General features: G+C 47.7%; 1 protein-coding gene across 1 annotated transcript in view; it reads right to left on the reverse strand.

Annotated features, from left to right (window-relative positions):
* The window catches only part of NOC3L (NOC3 like DNA replication regulator), a 433,719-nt gene that overhangs the window by 217,883 nt on the left and 190,221 nt on the right, over positions 1 to 25,615 (reverse strand). Inside the window, exon 12 of the mRNA XM_069239851.1 lies at positions 6,367 to 6,447. Coding sequence (XP_069095952.1) covers positions 6,367 to 6,447 — 81 coding nt within the window. The remainder of the gene's footprint in view (positions 1 to 6,366; positions 6,448 to 25,615) is intronic.

Here is a 25,615-nt window from a genome sequence, read left to right on the forward strand (position 1 = left end):
GTGCCGCTGTCTTTGTGCCGAGCAGCTTCGGTGCCGCTGTCTCGGTGTCGACCCTTTTCTGCGGCACTTTCTCGGTCCCGAGATTGCTGCGTGCCTGTGTCTCGACCTGAGTCGGACGATCTCGGCACTATCTCGCCCTTCTTCGGTGCCGATGGACGGTCACCTACTTTATGGGTTGTGCCATGGCCTGTTGGCAGTGGTGTCCCCTGGGCTTTGTCTGTTTTTCCGTGTGATGTTTGTTTCAACGTCTTACTCACGGTTTCTTCGACGTCGAATTCTTCGGAATCCGATTCGTGGATGGCGAATGCTTCTTCTTCTCCCTCTTCCTCTTACCTTCGTTGTCCTGTCGGCGTGGACGCCATCTGTAACTTTCGGGCTCTTCGGTCCCGGAGCGTTTTTCTCGACCGAAACGCTCAACAGGCCTCACACGTCTCTTCTTTGTGCTCGGGTGACAGGCACAAGTTACAGACCAAATGTTGGTCTGTATAGGGGTATTTACTGTGGCATTTAGGACAGAATCGGAACGGGGTCCGTTCCATTAGTCTCGATGTTGCACGCGGTTGGGCCGACCAGGCCCCGACGGGGGATCGAGAATACCCCGAAGGGCTACCGGAGCTCTTCAAGATTCGGTGTCGACTCTAATCTAACCCGATACCGAACGAAACAATACCGACAAATTTTCCGTTGATTCTGACTATCTTTCCGACCCGAAACACGGAGCGAAAAGGAACACGTCCGAACCGGATGGCGGAAAAAAAACAATCTAACATGGAGTCGACGCCCATGCGCAATGGAACCAAAGGAGGAGGAGTCCCTCGGTCTTGTGACTCGAAAAAACTTCTTCGAAGAAAAACAACTTGTAACACTCCGACCCAACACCAGACGGCGGACTATGCAAAGCATGTGTATCTGCAGCTACACATGCCACCGAACCGTTATCAATACGTGCAGAGACCCCCGTGCGCTCTACAAACCACGGATCCTAGGAGTTCCCGGTTTTCCATATTTAGGACGGGCGACTACTCAGGAGTTATTGAACCTTATTCTCTACAATTTTGGGCAACTCGCCGTGTTTTGACGACACTTAATACCCCCACACGGCAATCTTTCTAATTTGGACATAGGACAACACGTTTTTGCTAATCGAACAGAAGTGTACTATTTGGTCAGCATTTTTTTCTCTACCATAGTCTTTCAGCCTTGAAAAAGTCCGATAGGACGAAACACGTGTTGGCTGCTTTCTGTTGTTTCTTGTATGGACTTATATACTTTATGAACATTATATCGGTCTTCTGCTTGCATAAGAATAAATTTTCTCCGGCAACTTGAATTTCATGGACTTATTATTGACCTTGGAGTGCCCTGGTTGTGCTTTGTTTCCTGTGCATTTTGTATCTACAGCACATAACATGGATGGTTCCTTGTGTTCCACCTATGGTCTTGTGTACCTTTAAAACCCATGGTAGTTGGGTTCTCTATCAGGATTGCACCATTTGTTACTTGCTTACTGATATCCAAAGACTGTCGACTGTTTTGTTTCAGATGTGCAACGTTAGCATCAACCACCTTCACAAAATAATTCTTTATGGTATTTTAGAGAAAAAGCATTGTGCTGCTGCAAATTTACAATGCAAATTAAATAGATTCCTTATTTGCATGCCAGCAAACTACTTACTACAGAATACTCAGAATATGTCTTTCTCTATAGAAGACAAAAAAGCTCAAATGTTAGATTGATTTCATAAGTGGGGGAGACATGCTTTGATGAGTATCTTTAATTTCAGGGCTCCAAAGAAAGACAGTGCTACATGTGGGGCTGTAACAGTAACCGAAAGGAAAATAAACTGCAGCTTTTAAAAAATGAACTTTACTTGAACCCATGATGAGCAACAAGACCTTCTTAACTTCATTATTTCCACAAAGTGACTCCACAAGAACAAACTGTTTACCCAGCTACTTCTCAGCCACATATTCAAAACTAAATGTGTGCTCTCCAGCACCCTAGAGCAGACTCATTAAAATCAGGCCAATACTGCAAGGCAAAGAAGGAAGGTTCTCCTATCTCATGGTCTCAAAACAACTGTTGTCCAATTGGCTGGTACTGAAAAAAAGGTACTTACCAGGAATCCTACTTCTTTCTCTGAAAGTACAAAAAGTAGAATATCTCTGCACACGTGCAGGATTCCCAGAACTTTTCAATTCATATTTTTCAGCACTCAAACATTTTTTGTGGTGCTCTGACACGTGGGAAAATTGTCAGTATATTTTCCCCTATCGGGGTGCTGCTAGGTTATAGCAGAGATTAGGAGTCATCATCTCATCAGAGGAGCCTTTCGTACTACTACAGATGTCATTTGTGCACTTCATTTTATTCATGGAAAAATTGCTTTTGATGTTGTTGTAGGTGTTCCTGACTTTGTAGCTGCTGTTGCACTTTCTGGAAACTCTGCATGGAGGCCAAAGAGGGAGGAGATGAAAAAGGGTGAGTCCTGAATTTTTTGCTGAAGCTGAGAGTTGAAGATGTTAGTCTGAACCAAGATGAACGTCTCATAGAAAGGCCATGGAAGATACCTCAAGCAGCTAAGTCAGCCACATTTTCATAAGAATGACGGTCTGATCTGAAAGCAACATGCCTTCCTTTCGAATTTTTGATTTTGTTCTTCTGTTCTCCCTTATAAGTCGGTCAGAAAAATGCTTGAGTGATTTCCCATAGCTCTTAATTTTAACAGCCCACTAAAAGCTACAAAAGTAGCAGCCCTTAAAGCTGTAGCAGATGTCATTCAGACTTTTTTTGCTTACTTTTTCTAGAGGAGTAGTAGACGTTGTAGTGCTTCTTAGCAGCAGAAACCATTAGAGAATCAGGAGGAGAGATCTGCTTTAAGAACAGCGAATACAAATCATATCTGTATTTCTTCTCTTGTCGTCTATTCATGGGTTTGATGGAGGCTGGAGTCAGAATTATTTTAAAAGAACAGGCTCTAGGACTACCAAGGGTCTAACTTGTTGTTTAGGCGGAAGAGTCTCAAAAGATAATGATGTTTCATAGACTGTGGTAGATGCCTTTCTAGTAAGCTTCCTTACACCTCTGTTGGTGCCCTCATGGAAAGAGACCTTATCCACTCCTGTCATTTTATGAGGAAGAGACTCAGGAAATCATGCAAACAGTGAACTCTTGCCTGAAGAAGAAGAGGAACATCTTCTTGGAGGATTAAGTATACTCGTGAAGAAAAGATTTCTCCCCCCCTTTGAACGATGAGAAAGGCAATCTTCTTTTCTTGCTGGCTTATCGTCTCAAGACCAGCAGCATTGATAGGACTGGTTCCTTGTTGCCTCCTTGTCCTGCCTCTGTGGTGAGGAAGAGTGATGAACTGGCAAAGTATGCAGCAGCATAGGAGTCAGTACCACTGAAGATGGAACAGATGTAGGAGACGTACCATTATGGCCTCTAGGATGATGAAAGTCATCCTCTGCTACTGGAATGGGCTTGAGCTCTCAGTAGGGGGCTGAGGCAACTAAGAAGGAAATATGTTGAGTATATATATCCGAATTTCTGACCTTCTCACTAGAGACCAGCCTGTGGCCTATCATTGTTATAGAGCTACAAGGGGAACCTTTCGAAGACTGATGAACTTGGTCCCACCAGGCGCAGCAAAGAGACATTGGAAGCCACTGAATGTTTGTGACATTCTTGAACATGTGCCTTTGTGTTGGCCAGTTTGTTGTCAAGTGCCTCAATGTCGAACAGGAGTGTAAATGCTGCTGATTTGAGAAGATGATAGAGGGTCCAAAAAAAGGATCTGAACTGGAAAAACCAGGGGTGGAGTAAGAGGGAAACAGCTCCACAATTGGCACAGCCCTGGTACCAAGGGCCTTGATGCCAGGGAAGGTCTCTATGCCACCCTGGGGACCCCTCACTCAGCCATGCACACTGCCTCACAGCTTGTGTGTGCTGGTGGGGAGAAAATTACTAGTCGACATGGCACTCCCCTCAGAGTGCCATGCCAACCTCACACTGCCTGTGGCATAGGTAAGTCACCCCTCTAGCTGGCCTTACAGCCCTAAGGCAGGGTGCACTATACCACAGGTGAGGGCATATGTGCATGAGCACTATGCCCCTACAGTGTCTAAGCAAAACCTTAGACATTGTAAGTGCAGGGTAGCCATCAGAGTATATGGTCTGGGAGTTTGTCAAACACGAACTCCACAGTTCCGTAATGGCTACACTGAAATCTGGGAAGGTTAGTATCAAACTTCTCTGCACAATAAATGCACACTGATGCCAGTGTGGAATTTATTGTAAAATGCACCCAGATGGGAGCTTAGGGATGCCCCCTGAATATCAATCGCACTTCTAGTGTTGGGCTGACCAGTTTCTGCCAGCCTGCCACAACCAGACGAGTTGCTGGCCACATGGGGAGAGTGCCTTTGTCACTCTTTGGCCAGGAACAAAGCCTGTACTGGGTGGAGGTGCTTCTCACCTCCCCGTGCAGGAACTGTAACACCTGGCGGTGAGCCTCAAAGGCTCACCCCTTTTGTTACAGCGCCACAGGGCATCCCAGCTAGTGAAGATGCCTGCCCCTCCGGCCACTGCCCCCACTTTTGGTGGCAAGGCTGGAGGAGATAATTAGAAAAATAAGGAGGAGCCACCCACCATTCAGGACAGCCTCTAAGGTGCGCTGAGCTGAGGTGACCCCTGCCTTTAGAAATCCTCCATCTTAAGTTTGGAGGATTCCCCCAATAGGATTAGGGATGTGCCCCCCTCCCCTCCAGGACAGTAGCCATTGGGTACTACCCTCCCAGACCTAAACACACCCCTAAATTTAGTGGGCCCCAAGAACCCAGGAAATCAGATTCCTGCAAACTGAAACAAGAAGAAGGAATGCTGACCTGAAAGCCCTGCAGAGACGACGGAAGACAACAACTGATTTGGCCCCAGCCCTGCCAGCCTGTCTCCTGACTCGAAAAACTGCAACAGCAACGCATCCAACAGGGACCAGCGACCTCTGAAGCCTCACAGGACTGCCCTGAACCTAAGGACCAAGAAACTCCTGTGAACAGCAGCTCTACTCAACAAACAGCAACAATATTGCAAATTTTCTGCAACTTTCAAAGACTTCACTCTTCCCGCAGGAAGCGCAAGACTTCACCCTCTGCACCCGATGCCCCCGGCTCGAGCTCCAGAGAACCATTATCACAGGGAGGACTCCCAGGTGACTGCAACCTTATGTGTAGCCCGAGACGACCCCCCTGGACCTTACAGTGACGCATGCAGAAAGAATCCAGAGGCTCCCCCTGACCGCGACTGCCTGTAACCAGGAAACCGACGCCTGGCCCAAGCACTGCAACCGCCGCCCCCAGGACCAGAAGGAACTGAACCTCAGTGCAGGAGTGACCCCCAGGCGACCCTTTGCCTAGCCCAGTTGGTGGCTGGCCCAAGAAGCCCCCCCTGTGCCCTGCCTGCACCGCTAGAGTGGCCCACTGGGTCCCTCCACTGAATCCAATACAAGACCCGATGCCTGCTTTGCACACTTCACCTGGCCGCCCCTGTGCCTCTGAGGCTGTGTTTTGTGTGCCTACTTGTGTCCTGTAGGCAGCCTGGAACCGGAGCACCCCTGTTCTTCATAGGCGCCTATGTGTTTTGGGCACCTATTTGACCTCTGCACCTGACTGGCCCTGAGCTGCTGGTGTGGTAACTTTGGGGTTGCCTTGAACCCCCAGCGGTGGGCTGCTTATGCCCAGGAACTGAGACTTTTCAAGTGCTTTACTTACCTGACAAACTAACCATTACTTACCTCTCCCAGGAACTGTTGATATTTGCACTGTGTCCACTTTTAAAATAACTCATTGCCATTTTAACTAAAACTGTGTATGTTACTGCTCTAATTCAAAGTTCCTAACTTACCTGTGTGGAGTACCTTGCATTTTATGTATTTACTTCAAATCTTGAACTTGTGGTTCTAAAAAATAAATTGAGAAAATATATTTTTCTATATAAAAATTGTTGGCCTGGAGTCAAGACTTTGAGTGTGTGTTCCTCATTTATTGCCTGTGTGTGTACAACAAATGCTTAACACTACCCTCTGATAAGCCTACTGCTCGACCACACTACCACAAAATACAGCATTAGAATTATCTAATTTCGCCACTATCTTAACTCTAAGGGGAACCCTTGGACTCTGTGCACACTATCTCTTACTTTGAGATAGTATATACAGAGCCAACTTCCTACACTGGAGATAGTGAAATACTCTCAGATCTAGAAATTACAGGCTAAGATGATTGAAATACCCTCAAATACAGAAATTACAGGCCGAAATGGATCAGTGCAGGGTTTTGTAACTTATACAAGAGTATGAAAACGTTTACCAGCTTCAACTTCTTTTCCTTGCTCTCTGAGGCTTCAGCTTCCAATAGTTCCCGTTCCAATTTCTCTTCAGCTTTTTTCCACTGCAAATATATATTAAGATACATTAGCTTTTACTAAAATACAAAACATTCAAGTTACATATTTCCATGTTTGAAAACATTTGTATCCCAATTCATTTGACTCGCCTGCAAAAGTTTAAATTGTTGTTTTATGGGTCAGAACCCTCCATATTACATAAATAGCATGATTTTTATGGTTGCAAATGAACACCAGTGAGTCAGGGGTAAGGTGGGGAGGGGGTTGCGGTAATACAGTAGAAGTGCAATAATGTCTCTGATTTACCCTCTGAAATATAAGAGCTTGGATGTGGATCTGTGGAAAAATGGATTACAGTAAGCATGTCTCCCTAGTCCAGTTATATAAAAAAAAACTTTGCTTACTCAATACCCTGGACTGGCCGCATCATAGGGGTAAATGGGGGGAACTGACTGTTCCCATTCTACTTTAGAGCATCCTGAAGCAAGCACAGTGTCACATTGAGAGATAAGTGTTCAAATAGTTTGGCTGCTTAGCTTAGAACACACAGCAGCCTGATCACTGATGTACAATCAACTATCTCCAACCTTCATTACCTCTATGCTTTACACCTAAATGCAGTCAACAGTATTAGTAAACAAAGAATACCCCATAGAACACTTTCCTTTCCCACCACTATGATAAGAACGTCCTTGTTTTGAAATGATAACAACCAATATACATAAAACAATTAATATTAACACTCCTCTCATATAAATGGATATTTTTAGAGTATGCTGTTTGGATGTTACAACACTAAAGTGAACAACTGACCAACAGAAACCACATGCAACGTAAATTGACAATGACCTCCACTAGTACACAAATTTTCACTGAACAGAATATTATTGATTAATACTTGAAACCCTGTGGTGTACAGCCTCATGTCAATCCCGGATATAAGACACTGCTGACCAAAGGGAGAAACTGACTGACAACCTCATAATCTGGGATTTACCTCCATTATGATAAGTGCTGTCAGAGACCTCTTCTATGATAAATAAATACCAATAACAGTGTGACATGACACTTACACTATAGTAAATTCATGGTGCTCAATACTTTATAAATTAAAAGGTAGCATTAGTATGGTACATCAAAAGTGAGGGGAGAAGGGTGCAAAGGAAAATAATACGGGTTGTACAAAAAGAAGCAGCACTGGATGGGTACAATGAAAAAAAGATGGGATGGATCTCAGTGGAAGAGAAATCACATTGGTGTCAGTCAAAAGGAGAACAGAGACCACATTTGGAAACAAGAACATAGGGGTACCTGTGGAACTGGGAACAGAGAGGCCTCTTTGAGTGCTAGTGGAAACGAGAACACATGGTACCCTTGAAAACAAAAACACAGGTTGCCCACAGAAACAAGAATACATGGGTGAAGTGGAACCAAAAAAACAGTGCCAGTGGAAATCAAGACACAGGAGGTGCCAGTAGAAATAAGCACCTATGGCTTCCAGTGGGAACAAGAGATTCAAGTGGAAAAGTGAACAAAGGGGAGCCAGTAGAAAATTAAACAAATATGTGGAAGTGAAACTGATAACAATGGGATACCACTGATGTAAGGAAATGCCTCCTTGGCATGGTTACCCCCCGACTTTTTGCCTTTGCTGATGCTATGTTTTGAATTGAAAGTGTGCTGAGGCCTGCTAACCAGGCCCCAGCACCAGTGTTCTTTCCCTAACCTGCACTTTTGTTCACACAATTGGCACACCCTGGCATCCAGGTAAGTCCCTTGTAACTGGTACCCCTGGTACCAAGGGCCCTGATGCCAGGGAAGTTCTCTAAGGGCTGCAGCATATCTTATGCCACCCTGGGGACCCCTCACTCAGCACAGACACACTGTTTGCCAGCTTGTGTGTGCTGGTGAGGACAAAACGAGTAAGTCGACATGACACTCCCCTCAGGGTGCCATGCCAACCTCACACTGCCTATGCAGTATAGATAAGTCACCCCTCTAGCAGGCCTTACAGCCCTAAGGCAGGGTGCACTATACCATAGGTGAGGGTACCAGTGCATGAGCACTGTGCCCCTACAGTGTCTAAGCCAAACCTTAGACATTGTAAGTGCAGGGTAGCTGTAAGGAAATGCCTCCTTGGCATGGTTGCCCCCTGATTTTTTTGCCTTTGCTGATGCTATGTTTACAATTGAAAGTGTGCTGAGGCCTGCTAACCAGGCCCCAGCACTGGTGTTCTTTCCCTAACCTGTACTTTTGTATCCACAATTGGCAGACCCTGGCATCCAGATAAGTCCCTTGTAACTGGTACTTCTAGTACCAAGGGCCCTGATGCCAAGGAAGGTCTCTAAGGGCTGCAGCATGTCTTATGCCACCCTGGAGACCTCTCACTCAGCACAGACACACTGCTTGCCAGCTTGTGTGTGCTAGTGAGGACAAAACGAGTAAGTCGACATGGCACTCCCCTCAGGGTGCCATGCCAGCCTCTCACTGCCTATGCAGTATAGGTAAGCCACCCCTCTAGCAGGCCTTACAGCCCTAAGGCAGGGTGCACTATACCATAGGTGAGGGTACCAGTGCATGAGCATGGTACCCCTACAGTGTCTAAACAAAACCTTAGACATTGTAAGTGCAGGGTAGCCATAAAAGTATATGGTCTGGGAGTCTGTCAAACACGAACTCCACAGCACCATAATGGCTACACTGAAAACTGGGAAGTTTGGTATCAAACTTCTCAGCACAATAAATGCACACTGATGCCAGTGTACATTTTATTGTAAAATACACCCCAGAGGGCACCTTAGAGGTGCCCCCTGAAACTTAACCGACCATCTGTGTAGGCTGACTAGTTTTAGCAGCCTGCCACAAACCGAGACATGTTGCTGGCCCCATGGGGAGAGTGCCTTTGTCACTCTGAGGCCAGTAACAAAGCCTGCACTGGGTGGAGATGCTAACACCTCCCCCAGGCAGGAATTGTCACACCTGGCGGTGAGCCTCAAAGGCTCACCTCCTTTGTGCCAACCCAGCAGGACACTCCAGCTAGTGGAGTTGCCCGCCCCCTCCGGCCAGGCCCCACTTTTGGCGGCAAGGCCGGAGAAAATAATGAGAAAAACAAGGAGGAGTCACTGGCCAGTCAGGACAGCCCCTAAGGTGTCCTGAGCTGAAGTGACTCTAACTTTTAGAAATCCTCCATCTTGCAGATGGAGGATTCCCCCAATAGGGTTAGGATTGTGACCCCCTCCCCTTGGGAGGAGGCACAAAGAGGGTGTACCCACCCTCAGGGCTAGTAGCCATTGGCTACTAACCCCCCAGACCTAAACACGCCCTTAAATTTAGTATTTAAGGGCTACCCTGAACCCTAGAAAATCAGATTCCTGCAACTACAAGAAGAAGGACTGCCCAGCTGAAAACCCCTGCAGCGGAAGACCAGAAGACGACAACTGCCTTGGCTCCAGAAACTCACCGGCCTGTCTCCTGCCTTCCAAAGATCCTGCTCCAGCGACGCCTTCCAAAGGGACCAGCGACCTCGACATCCTCTGAGGACTGCCCCTACTTCGAAAAGACAAGAAACTCCCGAGGACAGCGGACCTGCCCCAAGAAAAGCTGCAACTTTGTTTCCAGCAACTTTAAAGAACCCTGCAAGCTCCCCGCAAGAAGCGTGAGACTTGCAACACTGCACCCGGCGACCCCGACTCGGCTGGTGGAGATCCAACACCTCAGGAGGGACCCCAGGACTACTCTGATACTGTGAGTACCAAAACCTGTCCCCCCTGAGCCCCCACAGCGCCGCCTGCAGAGGGAATCCCGAGGCTTCCCCTGACCGCGACTCTTTGAACCTAAAGTCCCGACGCCTGGGAGAGACCCTGCACCCGCAGCCCCCAGGACCTGAAGGACCGGACTTTCACTGGAGAAGTGACCCCCAGGAGTCCCTCTCCCTTGCCCAAGTGGAGGTTTCCCCGAGGAATCCCCCCCTTGCCTGCCTGCAGCGCTGAAGAGATCCCGAGATCTCTCATAGACTAACATTGCGAACCCGACACTGGTTTCTACACTGCACCCGGCCGCCCCCGCGCCGCTGAGGGTGAAATTTCTGTGTGGACTTGTGTCCCCCCCGGTGCCCTACAAAACCCCCCTGGTCTGCCCTCCGAAGACGCGGGTACTTACCTGCAAGCAGACCGGAACCGGGGCACCCCCTTCTCTCCATTCTAGCCTATGTGTTTTGGGCACCACTTTGAACTCTGCACCTGACCGGCCCTGAGCTGCTGGTGTGGTGACTTTGGGGTTGCTCTGAACCCCCAACGGTGGGCTACCTTGGACCAAGAACTAAGCCCTGTAAGTGTCTTACTTACCTGGTTAACCTAACAAATACTTACCTCCCCTAGGAACTGTGAAAATTGCACTAAGTGTCCACTTTTAAAACAGCTATTTGTGAATAACTTGAAAAGTATACATGCAATTTTGATGATTTGAAGTTCCTAAAGTACTTACCTGCAATACCTTTCGAATGAGATATTACAGGTAGAATTTGAACCTGTGGTTCTTAAAATAAACTAAGAAAAGATATTTTTCTATACAAAAACCTATTGGCTGGATTTGTCTCTGAGTGTGTGTACCTCATTTATTGTCTATGTGTATGTACAACAAATGCTTAACACTACTCCTTGGATAAGCCTACTGCTCGACCACACTACCACAAAATAGAGCATTAGTATTATCTCTTTTTGCCACTATCTTACCTCTAAGGGGAACCCTTGGACTCTGTGCATGCTATTCCTTACTTTGAAATAGCACATACAGAGCCAACTTCCTACATTGGTGGATCAGCGGTGGGGTACAAGATTTTGCATTTGCTGGACTACTCAGCCAATACCTGATCACAAGACAAATTCCAAAATTGTCATTAGAAATTCATTTTTGCAATTTGAAAGTTTTCTAAATTCTTAAAAGTCCTGCTAGGGCCTTGTGTGTTAAGTCCCTGTTTAGCATTGTCTTTTTAGAGTTTAAAAGTTTGTTAAAAGTTTGAATTAGATTCTAGAAACAGTTTTAGATTCTTAAAAAAGTATTCCAACTCTTAGCAGAATAATGTCTGATACAGAGATGCAGGTGGTGGAACTCGACACCACACCTTACCTCCATCTTAAGATGAGGGAGCTAAGGTCTCTCTGTAATATCAAAAAAATAACCATTGGCTCCAGACCTACCAAAATTCAGCTCCAGGAGCTGTTGGCAGAGTTTGAAAAAGCCAACCCCTCTGATGATGACCTCACAGAGGAAGAAATTAGTGACTTGGAGGCCAATGTCCCTCCTCCAGTCCTAAATAGGGAGAACAGGACCCCTCAAGTCCTGTCTCCAACTGTGTTAGTCAGAAATAGTGAGTCCCTCACAGGAGGGTCCCACATTTCTGAAATCACTGAGGATGCTCTCAGTGAAGATGACCTCCTGTTAGCCAGGATGGCCAAAAGATTGGCTTTAGAGAGACAGCTCCTAGCCATAGAAAGGGAAAGACAAGAGATGGGCCTAGGACCCATCAATGGTGGCAGCAATATAAATAGGGTCAGAGATTCTCCTGACATGTTAAAAATCCCCAAAGGGATTGTGACAAAATATGAAGATGGTGATGACATCACCAAGTGGTTCACAGCTTTTGAGAGGGCTTGTGTAACCAGAAAAGTGAACAGATCTCACTGGGGTGCTCTCCTTTGGGAAATGTTCACTGGAAAGTGTAGGGATAGACTCCTCACACTCTCTGGAAAAGATGCAGAATCTTATGACCTCATGAAGGGTACCCTGATTGAGGGCTTTGGATTCTCCACTGAGGAGTACAGGATTAGGTTCAGGGGGGCTCAAAAATCCTCGAGCCAGACCTGGGTTGACTTTGTTGACTACTCAGTGAAAACACTAGATGGTTGGATTCAAGGCAGTGGTGTAAGTAATTATGATGGGCTGTACAATTTATTTGTGAAAGAACACCTATTGAGTAATTGTTTCAATGATAAACTGCATCAGCATCTGGTAGACCTAGGACCAATTTCTCCCCAAGAATTGGGAAAGAAGGCGGACCATTGGGTCAAGACAAGGGTGTCCAAGACTTCAACAGGGGGTGACCAAAAGAAAGGGGTCACAAAGACTCCCCAGGGGAAGGGTGATGAGACAACCAAAACTAAAAATAGTAAAGAGTCTTCTACAGGCCCCCAAAAACCTGCACAGGAGGGTGGGCCCAGAGCCTCTTCACAAAACAATGGGTACAAGGGTAAAAACTTTGATCCCAAAAAGGCCTGGTGTCATAGCTGTAAACAGCATGGACACCAAACTGGAGACAAGGCCTGTCCCAAGAAAGGTTCCACTCCAAACTCCCATCCAGGTAACACTGGTATGGCTAGTCTCCAAGTGGGATCAACAGTGTGCCCAGAGCAAATCAGGGTCCACACTGAAGCTATTCTAGTTTCTGAGGGTGGGGTGGATTTAGCCACACTAGCTGTCTGGCCGCCTAACATGCAAAAATACAGACAGCAACTCTTAATTAATGGGACTAGAATAGAGGGCCTGAGGGATACAGGTGCCAGTGTCACCATGGTGACAGAGAAACTGGTTTCCCCTGGCCAATACCTGACTGGAAAAACTTACACAGTCACCAACGCTGACAATCAGAGAAAAGTACATCCCATGGCAATGGTTACTTTAGAATGGGGAGGGGTCAATGGCCTGAAACAGGTGGTGGTCTCCTCAAATATCCCAGTGGACTGTCTGCTTGGAAATGACCTGGAGTCCTCAGCATGGGCTGAGGTAGAACTAAAAACCCATGCAGCAATGCTGGGTATCCCTGAACTGGTGTGTGTGAAAACAAGAGCACAATGCAAGGCACAGGGTGAACAAGTAGAGCTGGAGTCTGGAAGAATGGCCCAGCCTACCAAGAGAACAGGAAAGTCAGTTGGGAAACCAACTGCAGCACAGCAAAAGAAAGGGAACCTCTCTTCTCAGGAAGAAGTTCTGCCCTCTGAGGGAACTGAGCCTTTGGAGCTTGAACCTTATCAGGTTGAGCTCTTAGGCCCAGGGGGACCCTCAAGGGAGGAGCTGTGTAAGGGACAAGAAACCTGTCCCTCTCTTGAAGGCCTTAGGCAGCAAGCTGCTGAAGAGTCCAAAGGCAAGAAAAATGGAACGCATAGGGTCTATTGGGAAGATGGACTCCTGTACACTGAGGCCAGAGACCCCAAACCTGGTGCCACTAGGAGAGTGGTAGTGCCTCAGCTGTTCAGGAAGTTCATCCTAACATTGGCCCATGACATTCCCCTTGCTGGACATTTGGGACAAACCAAGACGTGGGAGAGGTTAGTCAACCACTTCTACTGGCCCAATATGTCCAACATGGTTAAGGAGTTTTGCCTCTCCTGCCCCACCTGTCAAGCCAGTGGTAAGACAGGTGGGCATCCAAAGGCCCCCCTCATTCCACTTCCAGTGGTGGGGGTTCCCTTTGAAAGAGTGGGTGTGGACATAGTTGGTCCACTGGAACCTCCCACAGCCTCAGGAAATATGTATATCCTGGTAGTAGTGGATCATGCTACCAGGTATCCTGAAGCTATTCCCCTTAGGTCGACTACTGCCCCTGCAGTAGCCAAGGCCCTCATTGGTATCTTTACCAGAGTGGGTTTCCCTAAGGAGGTGGTGTCTGACAGAGGTACCAACTTCATGTCAGCATACCTAAAGCACATGTGGAATGAGTGTGGAGTGACTTATAAATTCACTACACCATACCATCCACAAACTAATGGCTTGGTTGAGAGATTCAACAAGACATTAAAAGGCATGATCATGGGGCTCCCAGAAAAGCTCAAAAGGAGATGGGATGTCCTCTTGCCATGTCTGCTTTTCGCTTACAGAGAGGTGCCACAGAAGGGAGTAGGATTCTCACCCTTTGAACTTCTGTTTGGTCATCCTGTAAGGGGACCACTTGCCCTTGTTAAAGAAGGCTGGGAGAGACCTCTCCATGAGCCTAAACAGGACATAGTGGACTATGTACTGGGCCTTCGCTCTAGAATGGCAGAGTACATGGAAAAGGCAACCAAAAACCTTGAGGCCAGCCAACAGCTCCAGAAGTTTTGGTATGACCAAAAGGCTGCACTGGTTGAGTTCCAACCCGGGCAGAAAGTCTGGGTTCTGGAGCCTGTGGCTCCCAGGGCACTCCAGGACAAATGGAGTGGCCCTTACCCAGTACTAGAAAGGAAGAGTCAGGTCACCTACCTGGTGGACCTGGGCACAAGTAGGAGCCCCAAGAGGGTGATCCATGTGAACCGCCTTAAGCTCTTCCATGACAGGGCTGATGTGAATCTGTTGATGGTAACAGATGAGGATCAGGAGGCAGAGAGTGAACCTCTCCCTGATCTTCTGTCATCAGACCCAAAAGATGGCACAGTAGATGGTGTGATCTACTCAGACACCCTCTCTGGCCAACAGCAAGCTGATTGTAGGAGAGTCCTACAACAGTTTCCTGAACTCTTCTCCTTAACCCCTGGTCAGACACACCTGTGTACCCATGATGTGGACACAGGAGACAGCATGCCTGTCAAGAACAAAATCTTTAGACAATCTGACCATGTTAAGGAAAGCATCAAGGTGGAAGTCCACAAGATGCTGGAATTGGGAGTAATTGAGCGCTCTGACAGCCCCTGGGCTAGCCCAGTGGTCTTAGTCCCCAAACCTCACACCAAAGATGGAAAGAAAGAGATGAGGTTTTGTGTGGACTACAGAGGGCTCAATTCTGTCACCAAGACAGATGCTCATCCAATTCCAAGAGCTGATGAGCTCATAGACAAATTAGGTGCTGCCAAATTCCTAAGTACCTTTGACTTGACAGCAGGGTACTGGCAAATAAAAATGGCACCTGGAGCAAAAGAGAAAACAGCATTCTCCACACCTGATGGGCATTATCAGTTTACTGTTATGCCCTTTGGTTTAAAGAATGCCCCTGCCACCTTCCAAAGGTTGGTGAATCAAGTCCTTGCTGGCTTGGAGTCCTTTAGCACAGCTTATCTTGATGATATTGCTGTCTTTAGCTCCACCTGGCAGGATCACCTGGTCCACCTGAGGAAGGTTTTGAAGGCTCTGCAATCTGCAGGCCTCTCTATCAAGGCATCCAAATGCCAGATAGGGCAGGGAACTGTGGTTTACTTGGGACACCTTGTAGGTGGAGGCCAAGTTCAGCCACTCCAACCCAAGATCCAGACTATTCTGGACTGGGTAGCTCCAAAAACCCAGACTCAAGTCAGGGCATTCCTTGGCTTGACTGGGTATTACAGGAGGTTTGTGAAGGGATATGGATCCATTGTGGCAGCCCTCACTGAACTCACCTCCAAGAAAATGCCCAAGAAAGTGAACTGGACTGTAGAATGCCAACAGGCCTTTGACACCCTGAAACAAGCAATGTGCTCAGCACCAGTTCTAAAAGCTCCAGATTATTCTAAGCAGTTCATTGTGCAGACCGATGCCTCTGAACATGGGATAGGGGCAGTTTTGTCCCAAACAAATGATGATGGCCTTGACCAGCCTGTTGCTTTCATTAGCAGGAGGTTACTCCCCAGGGAGCAGCGTTGGAGTGCCATTGAGAGGGAGGCCTTTGCTGTGGTTTGGTCCCTGAAGAAGCTGAGACCATACCTCTTTGGGACTCACTTCCTAGTTCAAACTGACCACAGACCTCTCAAATGGCTGATGCAAATGAAAGGTGAAAATCCTAAACTGTTGAGGTGGTCCATCTCCCTACAGGGAATGGACTTTATAGTGGAACACAGACCTGGGACTGCCCATGCCAATGCAGATGGCCTTTCCAGGTTCTTCCACTTAGAAAATGAAGACTCTCTTGGGAAAGGTTAGTCTCATCCTCTTTCGTTTGGGGGGGGGGTTGTGTAAGGAAATGCCTCCTTGGCATGGTTGCCCCCTGATTTTTTTGCCTTTGCTGATGCTATGTTTACAATTGAAAGTGTGCTGAGGCCTGCTAACCAGGCCCCAGCACCGGTGTTCTTTCCCTAACCTGTACTTTTGTATCCACAATTGGCAGACCCTGGCATCCAGATAAGTCCCTTGTAACTGGTACTTCTAGTACCAAGGGCCCTGATGCCAAGGAAGGTCTCTAAGGGCTGCAGCATGTCTTATGCCACCCTGGAGACCTCTCACTCAGCACAGACACACTGCTTGCCAGCTTGTGTGTGCTAGTGAGGACAAAACGAGTAAGTCGACATGGCACTCCCCTCAGGGTGCCATGCCAGCCTCTCACTGCCTATGCAGTATAGGTAAGCCACCCCTCTAGCAGGCCTTACAGCCCTAAGGCAGGGTGCACTATACCATAGGTGAGGGTACCAGTGCATGAGCATGGTACCCCTACAGTGTCTAAACAAAACCTTAGACATTGTAAGTGCAGGGTAGCCATAAAAGTATATGGTCTGGGAGTCTGTCAAACACGAACTCCACAGCACCATAATGGCTACACTGAAAACTGGGAAGTTTGGTATCAAACTTCTCAGCACAATAAATGCACACTGATGCCAGTGTACATTTTATTGTAAAATACACCCCAGAGGGCACCTTAGAGGTGCCCCCTGAAACTTAACCGACCATCTGTGTAGGCTGACTAGTTTTAGCAGCCTGCCACAAACCGAGACATGTTGCTGGCCCCATGGGGAGAGTGCCTTTGTCACTCTGAGGCCAGTAACAAAGCCTGCACTGGGTGGAGATGCTAACACCTCCCCCAGGCAGGAATTGTCACACCTGGCGGTGAGCCTCAAAGGCTCACCTCCTTTGTGCCAACCCAGCAGGACACTCCAGCTAGTGGAGTTGCCCGCCCCTTCCGGCCAGGCCCCACTTTTGGCGGCAAGGCCGGAGAAAATAATGAGAAAAACAAGGAGGAGTCACTGGCCAGTCAGGACAGCCCCTAAGGTGTCCTGAGCTGAAGTGACTCTAACTTTTAGAAATCCTCCATCTTGCAGATGGAGGATTCCCCCAATAGGGTTAGGATTGTGACCCCCTCCCCTTGGGAGGAGGCACAAAGAGGGTGTACCCACCCTCAGGGCTAGTAGCCATTGGCTACTAACCCCCCAGACCTAAACACGCCCTTAAATTTAGTATTTAAGGGCTACCCTGAACCCTAGAAAATCAGATTCCTGCAACTACAAGAAGAAGGACTGCCCAGCTGAAAACCCCTGCAGCGGAAGACCAGAAGACGACAACTGCCTTGGCTCCAGAAACTCACCGGCCTGTCTCCTGCCTTCCAAAGATCCTGCTCCAGCGACGCCTTCCAAAGGGACCAGCGACCTCGACATCCTCTGAGGACTGCCCCTACTTCGAAAAGACAAGAAACTCCCGAGGACAGCGGACCTGCCCCAAGAAAAGCTGCAACTTTGTTTCCAGCAACTTTAAAGAACCCTGCAAGCTCCCCGCAAGAAGCGTGAGACTTGCAACACTGCACCCGGCGACCCCGACTCGGCTGGTGGAGATCCAACACCTCAGGAGGGACCCCAGGACTACTCTGATACTGTGAGTACCAAAACCTGTCCCCCCTGAGCCCCCACAGCGCCGCCTGCAGAGGGAATCCCGAGGCTTCCCCTGACCGCGACTCTTTGAACCTAAAGTCCCGACGCCTGGGAGAGACCCTGCACCCGCAGCCCCCAGGACCTGAAGGACCGGACTTTCACTGGAGAAGTGACCCCCAGGAGTCCCTCTCCCTTGCCCAAGTGGAGGTTTCCCCGAGGAATCCCCCCCTTGCCTGCCTGCAGCGCTGAAGAGATCCCGAGATCTCTCATAGACTAACATTGCGAACCCGACACTGGTTTCTACACTGCACCCGGCCGCCCCCGCGCCGCTGAGGGTGAAATTTCTGTGTGGACTTGTGTCCCCCCCGGTGCCCTACAAAACCCCCCTGGTCTGCCCTCCGAAGACGCGGGTACTTACCTGCAAGCAGACCGGAACCGGGGCACCCCCTTCTCTCCATTCTAGCCTATGTGTTTTGGGCACCACTTTGAACTCTGCACCTGACCGGCCCTGAGCTGCTGGTGTTGTGACTTTGGGGTTGCTCTGAACCCCCAACGGTGGGCTACCTTGGACCAAGAACTAAGCCCTGTAAGTGTCTTACTTACCTGGTTAACCTAACAAATACTTACCTCCCCTAGGAACTGTGAAAATTGCACTAAGTGTCCACTTTTAAAACAGCTATTTGTGAATAACTTGAAAAGTATACATGCAATTTTGATGATTTGAAGTTCCTAAGGTACTTACCTGCAATACCTTTCGAATGAGATATTACATGTAGAATTTGAACCTGTGGTTCTTAAAATAAACTAAGAAAAGATATTTTTCTATACAAAAACCTATTGGCTGGATTTGTCTCTGAGTGTGTGTACCTCATTTATTGTCTGTGTGTATGTACAACAAATGCTTAACACTACTCCTTGGATAAGCCTACTGCTCGACCACACTACCACAAAATAGAGCATTAGTATTATCTCTTTTTGCCACTATCTTACCTCTAAGGGGAACCCTTGGACTCTGTGCATGCTATTCCTTACTATGAAATAGCACATACAGAGCCAACTTCCTACAGTAGCCATAAGAGTATATGGTCTGGGAGTCTGTCAAATACGAACTCCACAGCACCATAATGGCTACACTGAAAACTGGGAAGTTTGGTATCAAACTTCTCAGCACAATAAATGCACACTGATGCCAGTGTACATTTTATTGTAAAATACACCCCCAGAGGGCACCTTAGAGGTGCCCCCTGAAACCTTAACCAACTACCTGTGTAGGCTGACTGGTTCTAGCAGCCTGCCACACTCGAGTCATGTTGCTGGCCACATGGGGAGAGTGCCTTTGTCACTCTGTGGCTAGTAACAAAGCCTGCACTGGGTGGAGATGCTTATCACCTCCCCCTTGCAGGAGCTGTAACACCTGGCGGTGAGGCGGTGAGCCTCAAAGGCTCACCCCCTTTGTTCCAGCACCACAGGGCATTCCAGCTAGTGGAGTTGCCCGCCCCCCCGGCCACGGCCCCACTTTTGTCAGCAAGGCCGGAGGAGATAATGAGAAAAACAAGGAGGAGTCACTTACCAGTCAGGACAGCCCCTAAGGCAACCTGAGCTGAAGTGACTCTGACTTTTAGGAATCCTCCATCTTGCAGATGGAAGATCCCCCCAATAGGGATAGGAATGTGACCCCCCCTCCCCTTGGGAGGAGGCACAAAGAGGGTGTAGCCACCTTCAGGGCTAGTAGCCATTGGCTACTGCCCTCCCAGACCTAAACACACCCCTAAATCGAGTATTTAGGGGCCCCCAGAACCTAGGAACTCAGATTACTGCAACCTAAGAAGAAGAGGACTGCTGAGCTGAAAAACCCTGCAGAGAAGACGGAGACACCAACTGCTTTGGCCCCAGCTCTACCGGCCTGTCTCCCCCCTTCGGAAGAAAACTGCTTCAGCAACGCTTTCCCCAGGACCAGCGACCTCTGAATCCTCAGAGGACTGCCCTGCTCTAAAAGGACCAAGAAACTCCCGAGAACAGCGGCCCTGTTCACCCAAGACTGCAACTTTGTTTCCAAAGAAGCAACTTAAAGACAACAACAATTCCCGCCAGAAGGGTGAGACTTGCAACTCTGCACCCGACGCCCCCGGCTCGACGTGTGGAGAAATAACACTTCAGGGAGGACTCCCCGACGACTCAGAGACTGTGAGTAACCAAAGTTGTCCCCCCTTAGCCCCCACAGTGACGCCTGCAGAGGGAATCCCGAGGCTCCCCTTGACAGCGACTTTCTGATTCCCAGATCCCGACGCCTGGAAAAGACCCTGCACCCGCAGCCCCCAGGACCTGAAGGATCCGAACTCCAGTGCAGGAGTGACCCCCAGGAGGCCCTCTCCCTTGCCCAGGTGGTGGCTACCCGAGGATCCCCCCCCCCCTTGCCTGCCTGCATCGCTGAAGAGACCCCTTGGTCTCCCGTTGATTCCTATTACAAACCTGATGCTTGTTTGCACACTGCACCCGGCCGCCCCCGCGCTGCTGGGGGTGTACTTTCTGTGTGGACTTGTGTCCCCCCCGGTGCCCTACAAAACCCCCCTGGTCTGCCCTCCGAAGACGCGGGTACTTACCTGCTGGCAGACTGGAACCAGGGCACCCCCTTCTCCATTGAAGCCTATGAGTTTAGGGCACCACTTTGAACTCTGCACCTGACCGGCCCAGAGCTGCTGGTGTGGTAACTTTGGGGTTGCTCTGAACCCCCAACGGTGGGCTACCTTGGACCCCAATCTGAACCCCGTAGGTGGTTTACTTACCTGCAAGAACTAACAATTACTTACCTCCCCTAGGAACTGTGAAAATTGCACTGTCTAGTTTTAAAATAGCTATATGTGTTTTGTTTGAAAAGTATATATGCTATTGCGATTATTCAAAGTTCCTAAAGTACTTACCTGAAATACCTTTCATGCAAAGTATTACATGTAGAATTTGAACCTGTGGTTCTTAAAATAAACTAAGAAATGAAAATGTCACTTACCCAGTGTACATCTGTTCGTGGCATCAGTCGCAGTAGATTCGCATGTTCTGCAATAGCTCGCCATCTGGTGTTGGGCCGGAGTGTTACAAGTTGTTTTTCTTCGAAGAAGTCTTTCGAGTCACGGGACCGAGTGACTCCTCCTTTTGTCTCCATTGCGCATGGGCGTCGACTCCATCCTCGATTGTTTTTCCCCGCAGAGGGTGAGGTAGGAGTTGAATTGTAGTAATAGTGCCCATGCAATGGAGTGACTAAGTATGCACTTATTTAAGGTTGAGATGATACATATATAAATAATTGAAGGTAACTTCCAAACTGCTACAGGCTCCCGGGGAGGCGGGTGGGCACATGCGAATCTACTGCGACTGATGCCACGAACAGATGTACACTGGGTAAGTGACATTTTCAGTTCGATGGCATCTGTCGCTGTAGATACGCATGTTCTGCAATAGACTAGTAAGCAGTTATTTCCCCAAAAGCGGTGGATCAGCCTGTAGGAGTGGAAGTAGTCTGAAACAATGTCCTTAATACAGCTTGACCTACTGTGGCTTGTTGTGCGGATAACACGTCTACACAGTAGTGCTTGGTGAATGTGTGAGGCGTAGACCATGTGGCTGCCTTACATATTTCTTGCATTGGGATGTTTCCTAGAAAGGCCATGGTAGCACCTTTCTTTCTGGTTGAGTGTGCCCTTGGTGTAATGGGCAGCTGTCGTTTAGCTTTAAGGTAGCAGATTTGGATGCATTTAACTATCCATCTGGCTATACCTTGTTTTGAAATTGGGTTTCCTGCATGAGGTTTTTGAAATGCAATAAAGAGTTGTTTAGTCTTTCTGATGTTCTTTGTTCTGTCAATGTAATACATTAATGCTCTTTTGACATCTAATGTATGTAGTGCCCTTTCAGCTACGGTATCTGGCTGTGGAAAGAACACCGGAAGTTCCACTGTTTGATTTAGATGGAACGGTGAAATAACCTTTGGCAAAAATTTAGGATTGGTCCTTAGGACGACTTTATTTTTGTGTAGTTGTATAAAAGGTTCCTGTATAGTAAACGCCTGAATCTCGCTTACTCTTCTCAGGGAAGTAATGGCGATGAGAAATGCTACCTTCCAGGTTAGGAACTGTATGTCGCAGGAGTGCATGGGTTCAAAAGGTGGACCCATAAGTCTAGTTAGGACAACATTTAGGTTCCATGAAGGAACAGGTAGTGTTTTTGGTGGTATAATTCTCCTAAGGCCCTCCATGAATGCTTTAATGACTGGTATTTTATATAGGGAAGTTGAATAGGTAGTCTGCAGGTATGCAGATATTGCTGCAAGGTGAATCTTAATGGAAGAGAAAGCTAGGTTAGATTTTTGTAAGTGAAGCAAGTAACCCACTACATGTTCTGGAGTTGTGTGTAATGGTTGTATTTGATTAATATGGCAGTAGCAAACAAACCTCTTCCATTTACTTGCATAGCAGTGCCTGGTGGATGGCCTTCTTGCTTGTTTTATGACTTCCATACATTCTTGGGTAAGTTGTAAGTGCCCGAATTCTAGGATTTCAGGAGCCAGATTGCTAGATTCAGCGATGCTGGATCTGGGTGTCTGATCTTTTGGTTGTGCTGTGTCAACAGATCTGGCCTGTTGGGCAATTTGATGCAGGGTACCACTGATAGGTCTAGCAGCGTTGTGTACCAGGGTTGCCTTGCCCAAGTTGGTGCTATCAATATGAGTTTGAGTTTGCTTTGACTGAGTTTGTTTACCAGGTAGGGAAGGAGAGGGAGAGGAGGAAAAGCGTAAGCAAATATCCCTGACCAGTTCATCCATAGGGCATTGCCTTGGGATTGTTTGTGTGGGTATCTGGATGCGAAGTTTTGGCATTTTGCGTTCTCCCTTGTCGCAAACAAGTCTATCTGAGGTGTTCCCCAGAGTTTGAAATAAGTGTTCAGTATTTGGGGGTGAATTTCCCATTCGTGGACCTGTTGGTGATCTCGAGAGAGATTGTCTGCGAGTTGATTTTGTATCCCTGGTATAAACTGTGCAATTAGGCGAATTTGGTTGTGAATTGCCCAATGCCAAATTTTTTGTGCTAACATGCTTAACTGCGTGGAGTGCGTCCCTCCCTGCTTGTTTAGATAATACATTGTTGTCATGTTGTCTGTTTTGACGAGAATGTATTTGTGAACTATTATTGGTTGGAAAGCTTTTAGTGCTTGAAAAACTGCAAGAAGTTCTAGGTGATTGATATGCAGTTTTGTTTGATGTACGTTCCATTGTCCTTGTATGCTGTGTTGATCGAGGTGTGCTCCCCACCCTGTCATGGAAGCATCTGTTGTTATTACGTATTGTGGCACTGGGTCTTGAAAAGGCCGCCCCTTGTTTAAATTTATGTTGTTCCACCACAGAAGCGAGAGGTAAGTTTGGCGGTCTATTAACACCAGATCTAGAAGGTGACCCTGTGCTTGAGACCACTGTGATGCTAGGCATTGTTGTAAGGGCCTCATGTGCAGTCTTGCGTTTGGGACAATGGCTATGCATGATGACATCATGCCTAGGAGTTGTAATACCATCTTTGCTTGTATCTTTTGTGTTGGATACATGCGTTGTATGATGGTGTTGAAATTTTGAATTCTTTGTGGACTTGGAGTGGCTACTCCTTTTGATGTGTCTATTATGGCTCCCAGGTATTGTTGTACCTTGCGTGGCCGAATCTTGGATTTTGTGAAATTGACGGTGAACCCTAGTTTGAAGAGGGTTTGTATGATATGATTTGTGTGATTTGAGCACTCTATTAACGAATGGGCCTTGATTAGCCAGTCGTCTAGATATGGGAACACATGTATTTGCTGCCTTCTGATGTGTGCAGCGACTACCGCTAGACATTTGGTAAAGACTCTTGGTGCGGTTGTTAATCCGAAAGGCAGTACCTTGAATTGGTAATGTATTCCTTTGAATACAAACCTTAGGTATTTCCTGTGCGATGGGTGAATTGGTATATGGAAATAAGCATCCTTGAGGTCTAAAGTTGCCATGTAGTCGTGCAGCTTTAGCAATGGCAATACTTCTTGTAGTGTGACCATGTGGAAGTGGTCTGATTTGATGAAAGTGTTGACTACTCTGAGGTCTAGGATTGGTCTCAGTGTTTTGTCCTTCTTTGGTATCAGAAAGTACAGTGAGTAAACTCCTGTGTTTATTTGTGTGTTTGGCACTAATTCGATTGCATTCTTTTGCAATAGTGCCTGCACTTCTATCTCTAGGAGATTGGAATGGTGTGTTGTTAAATTTTGTGCTTTTGGTGGTATGTTTGGAGGGAACTGTAGAAATTCTATGCAGTAACCATGTTGGATAATTGCTAGAACCCAAGTGTCTGTAGTGATTTTCTCCCATGCTCTGTAATAATGACCTATTCGTCCCCCCACTGGTGTTGTGTGGAGGGGGTGAGTGACATGTGAGTCACTGTTTAGTAGTAGGGGTTTTGGGGCTTTGGAATCTTCCTCTATTTCTAGGGAATTGCCCTCCTCTATATTGTCCCCGAAAACCTCCTCTATACTGTCCTTGGTAACTGGACGGTGTGGCTTGTGAGGTGCTGGCTTGTGTGCTTTGACCCCGAAACCCCCCTCGAAAGGGCGTTTTACGGAATGAGCTGTAATTCCCTCTGCTCTGCGGGGAGTAGAGTGCGCCCATGGCTTTGGCAGTGTCCGTATCTTTTTTGAGTTTCTCAATCGCTGTGTCCACTTCTGGACCGAACAGTTCTTTTTCATTAAAAGGCATATTGAGAACTGCTTGTTGAATCTCTGGTTTAAATCCAGACGTTCGGAGCCATGCATGCCTTCTGATAGTTACAGATGTATTAATTGTCCGTGCAGCTGTATCTGCAGCGTCCATGGAGGAGCGGATCTGGTTGTTGGAGATGGCCTGTCCCTCCTCAACCACTTGTTTTGCTCTATTTTGGAAGTCTTTGGGCAGATGTTCAATGAGATGTTGCATCTCGTCCCAGTGGGCTCTGTCATAGCGCGCAAGTAGTGCTTGGGAGTTCGCGATGCGCCACTGGTTTGCAGCTTGTGCTGCGACTCTTTTACCAGCTGCATCAAACTTGCGGCTTTCTTTATCTGGGGGTGGTGCATCTCCAGATGTGTGAGAGTTGGCCCTTTTCCTAGCTGCTCCTACAACAACAGAGTCTGGTGGCAGCTGTGTTGAGATGAAAGCCGGGTCTGTAGGAGGCGGCTTATACTTTTTTTCCACCCTTGGTGTGATTGCCCTACTTTTGACCGGGTCCTTAAATATGTCTTTTGCGTGCCGGAGCATACCAGGGAGCATAGGCAGGCTTTGGTAGGAGCTGTGGGTGGAGGAGAGTGTGTTGAACAGGAAATCATCCTCGACCTGTTCTGAGTGGAGGCTTACGTTGTGAAATTGTGCTGCTCTAGCCACCACCTGAGAGTACGCGGTGCTGTCTTCTGGTGGAGATGGTTTTGTAGGGTATGCCTCTGGGCTGTTATCTGACACTGGGGCGTCGTATAGGTCCCATGCGTCCTGGTCTTGGTCACCCTGGCTCATGGTGGTGTGAGCTGGGGAGTGTGATGGCGTTTGTGCTGGTGAAACGTTAATCACGGGCGGAGGAGAGGGTGGTGGTGTAACTCTTTTCACCACTTTTGGTTGTGGTGCTTGTTCCGTCTGGAACTCCAACCTTCTCTTTCTCCTAATGGGGGGAAGGGTGCTTAT

Source organism: Pleurodeles waltl, chromosome 6 (genome assembly GCF_031143425.1).
Source record: "Pleurodeles waltl isolate 20211129_DDA chromosome 6, aPleWal1.hap1.20221129, whole genome shotgun sequence".
NCBI lineage: Eukaryota > Metazoa > Chordata > Amphibia > Caudata > Salamandridae > Pleurodeles > Pleurodeles waltl.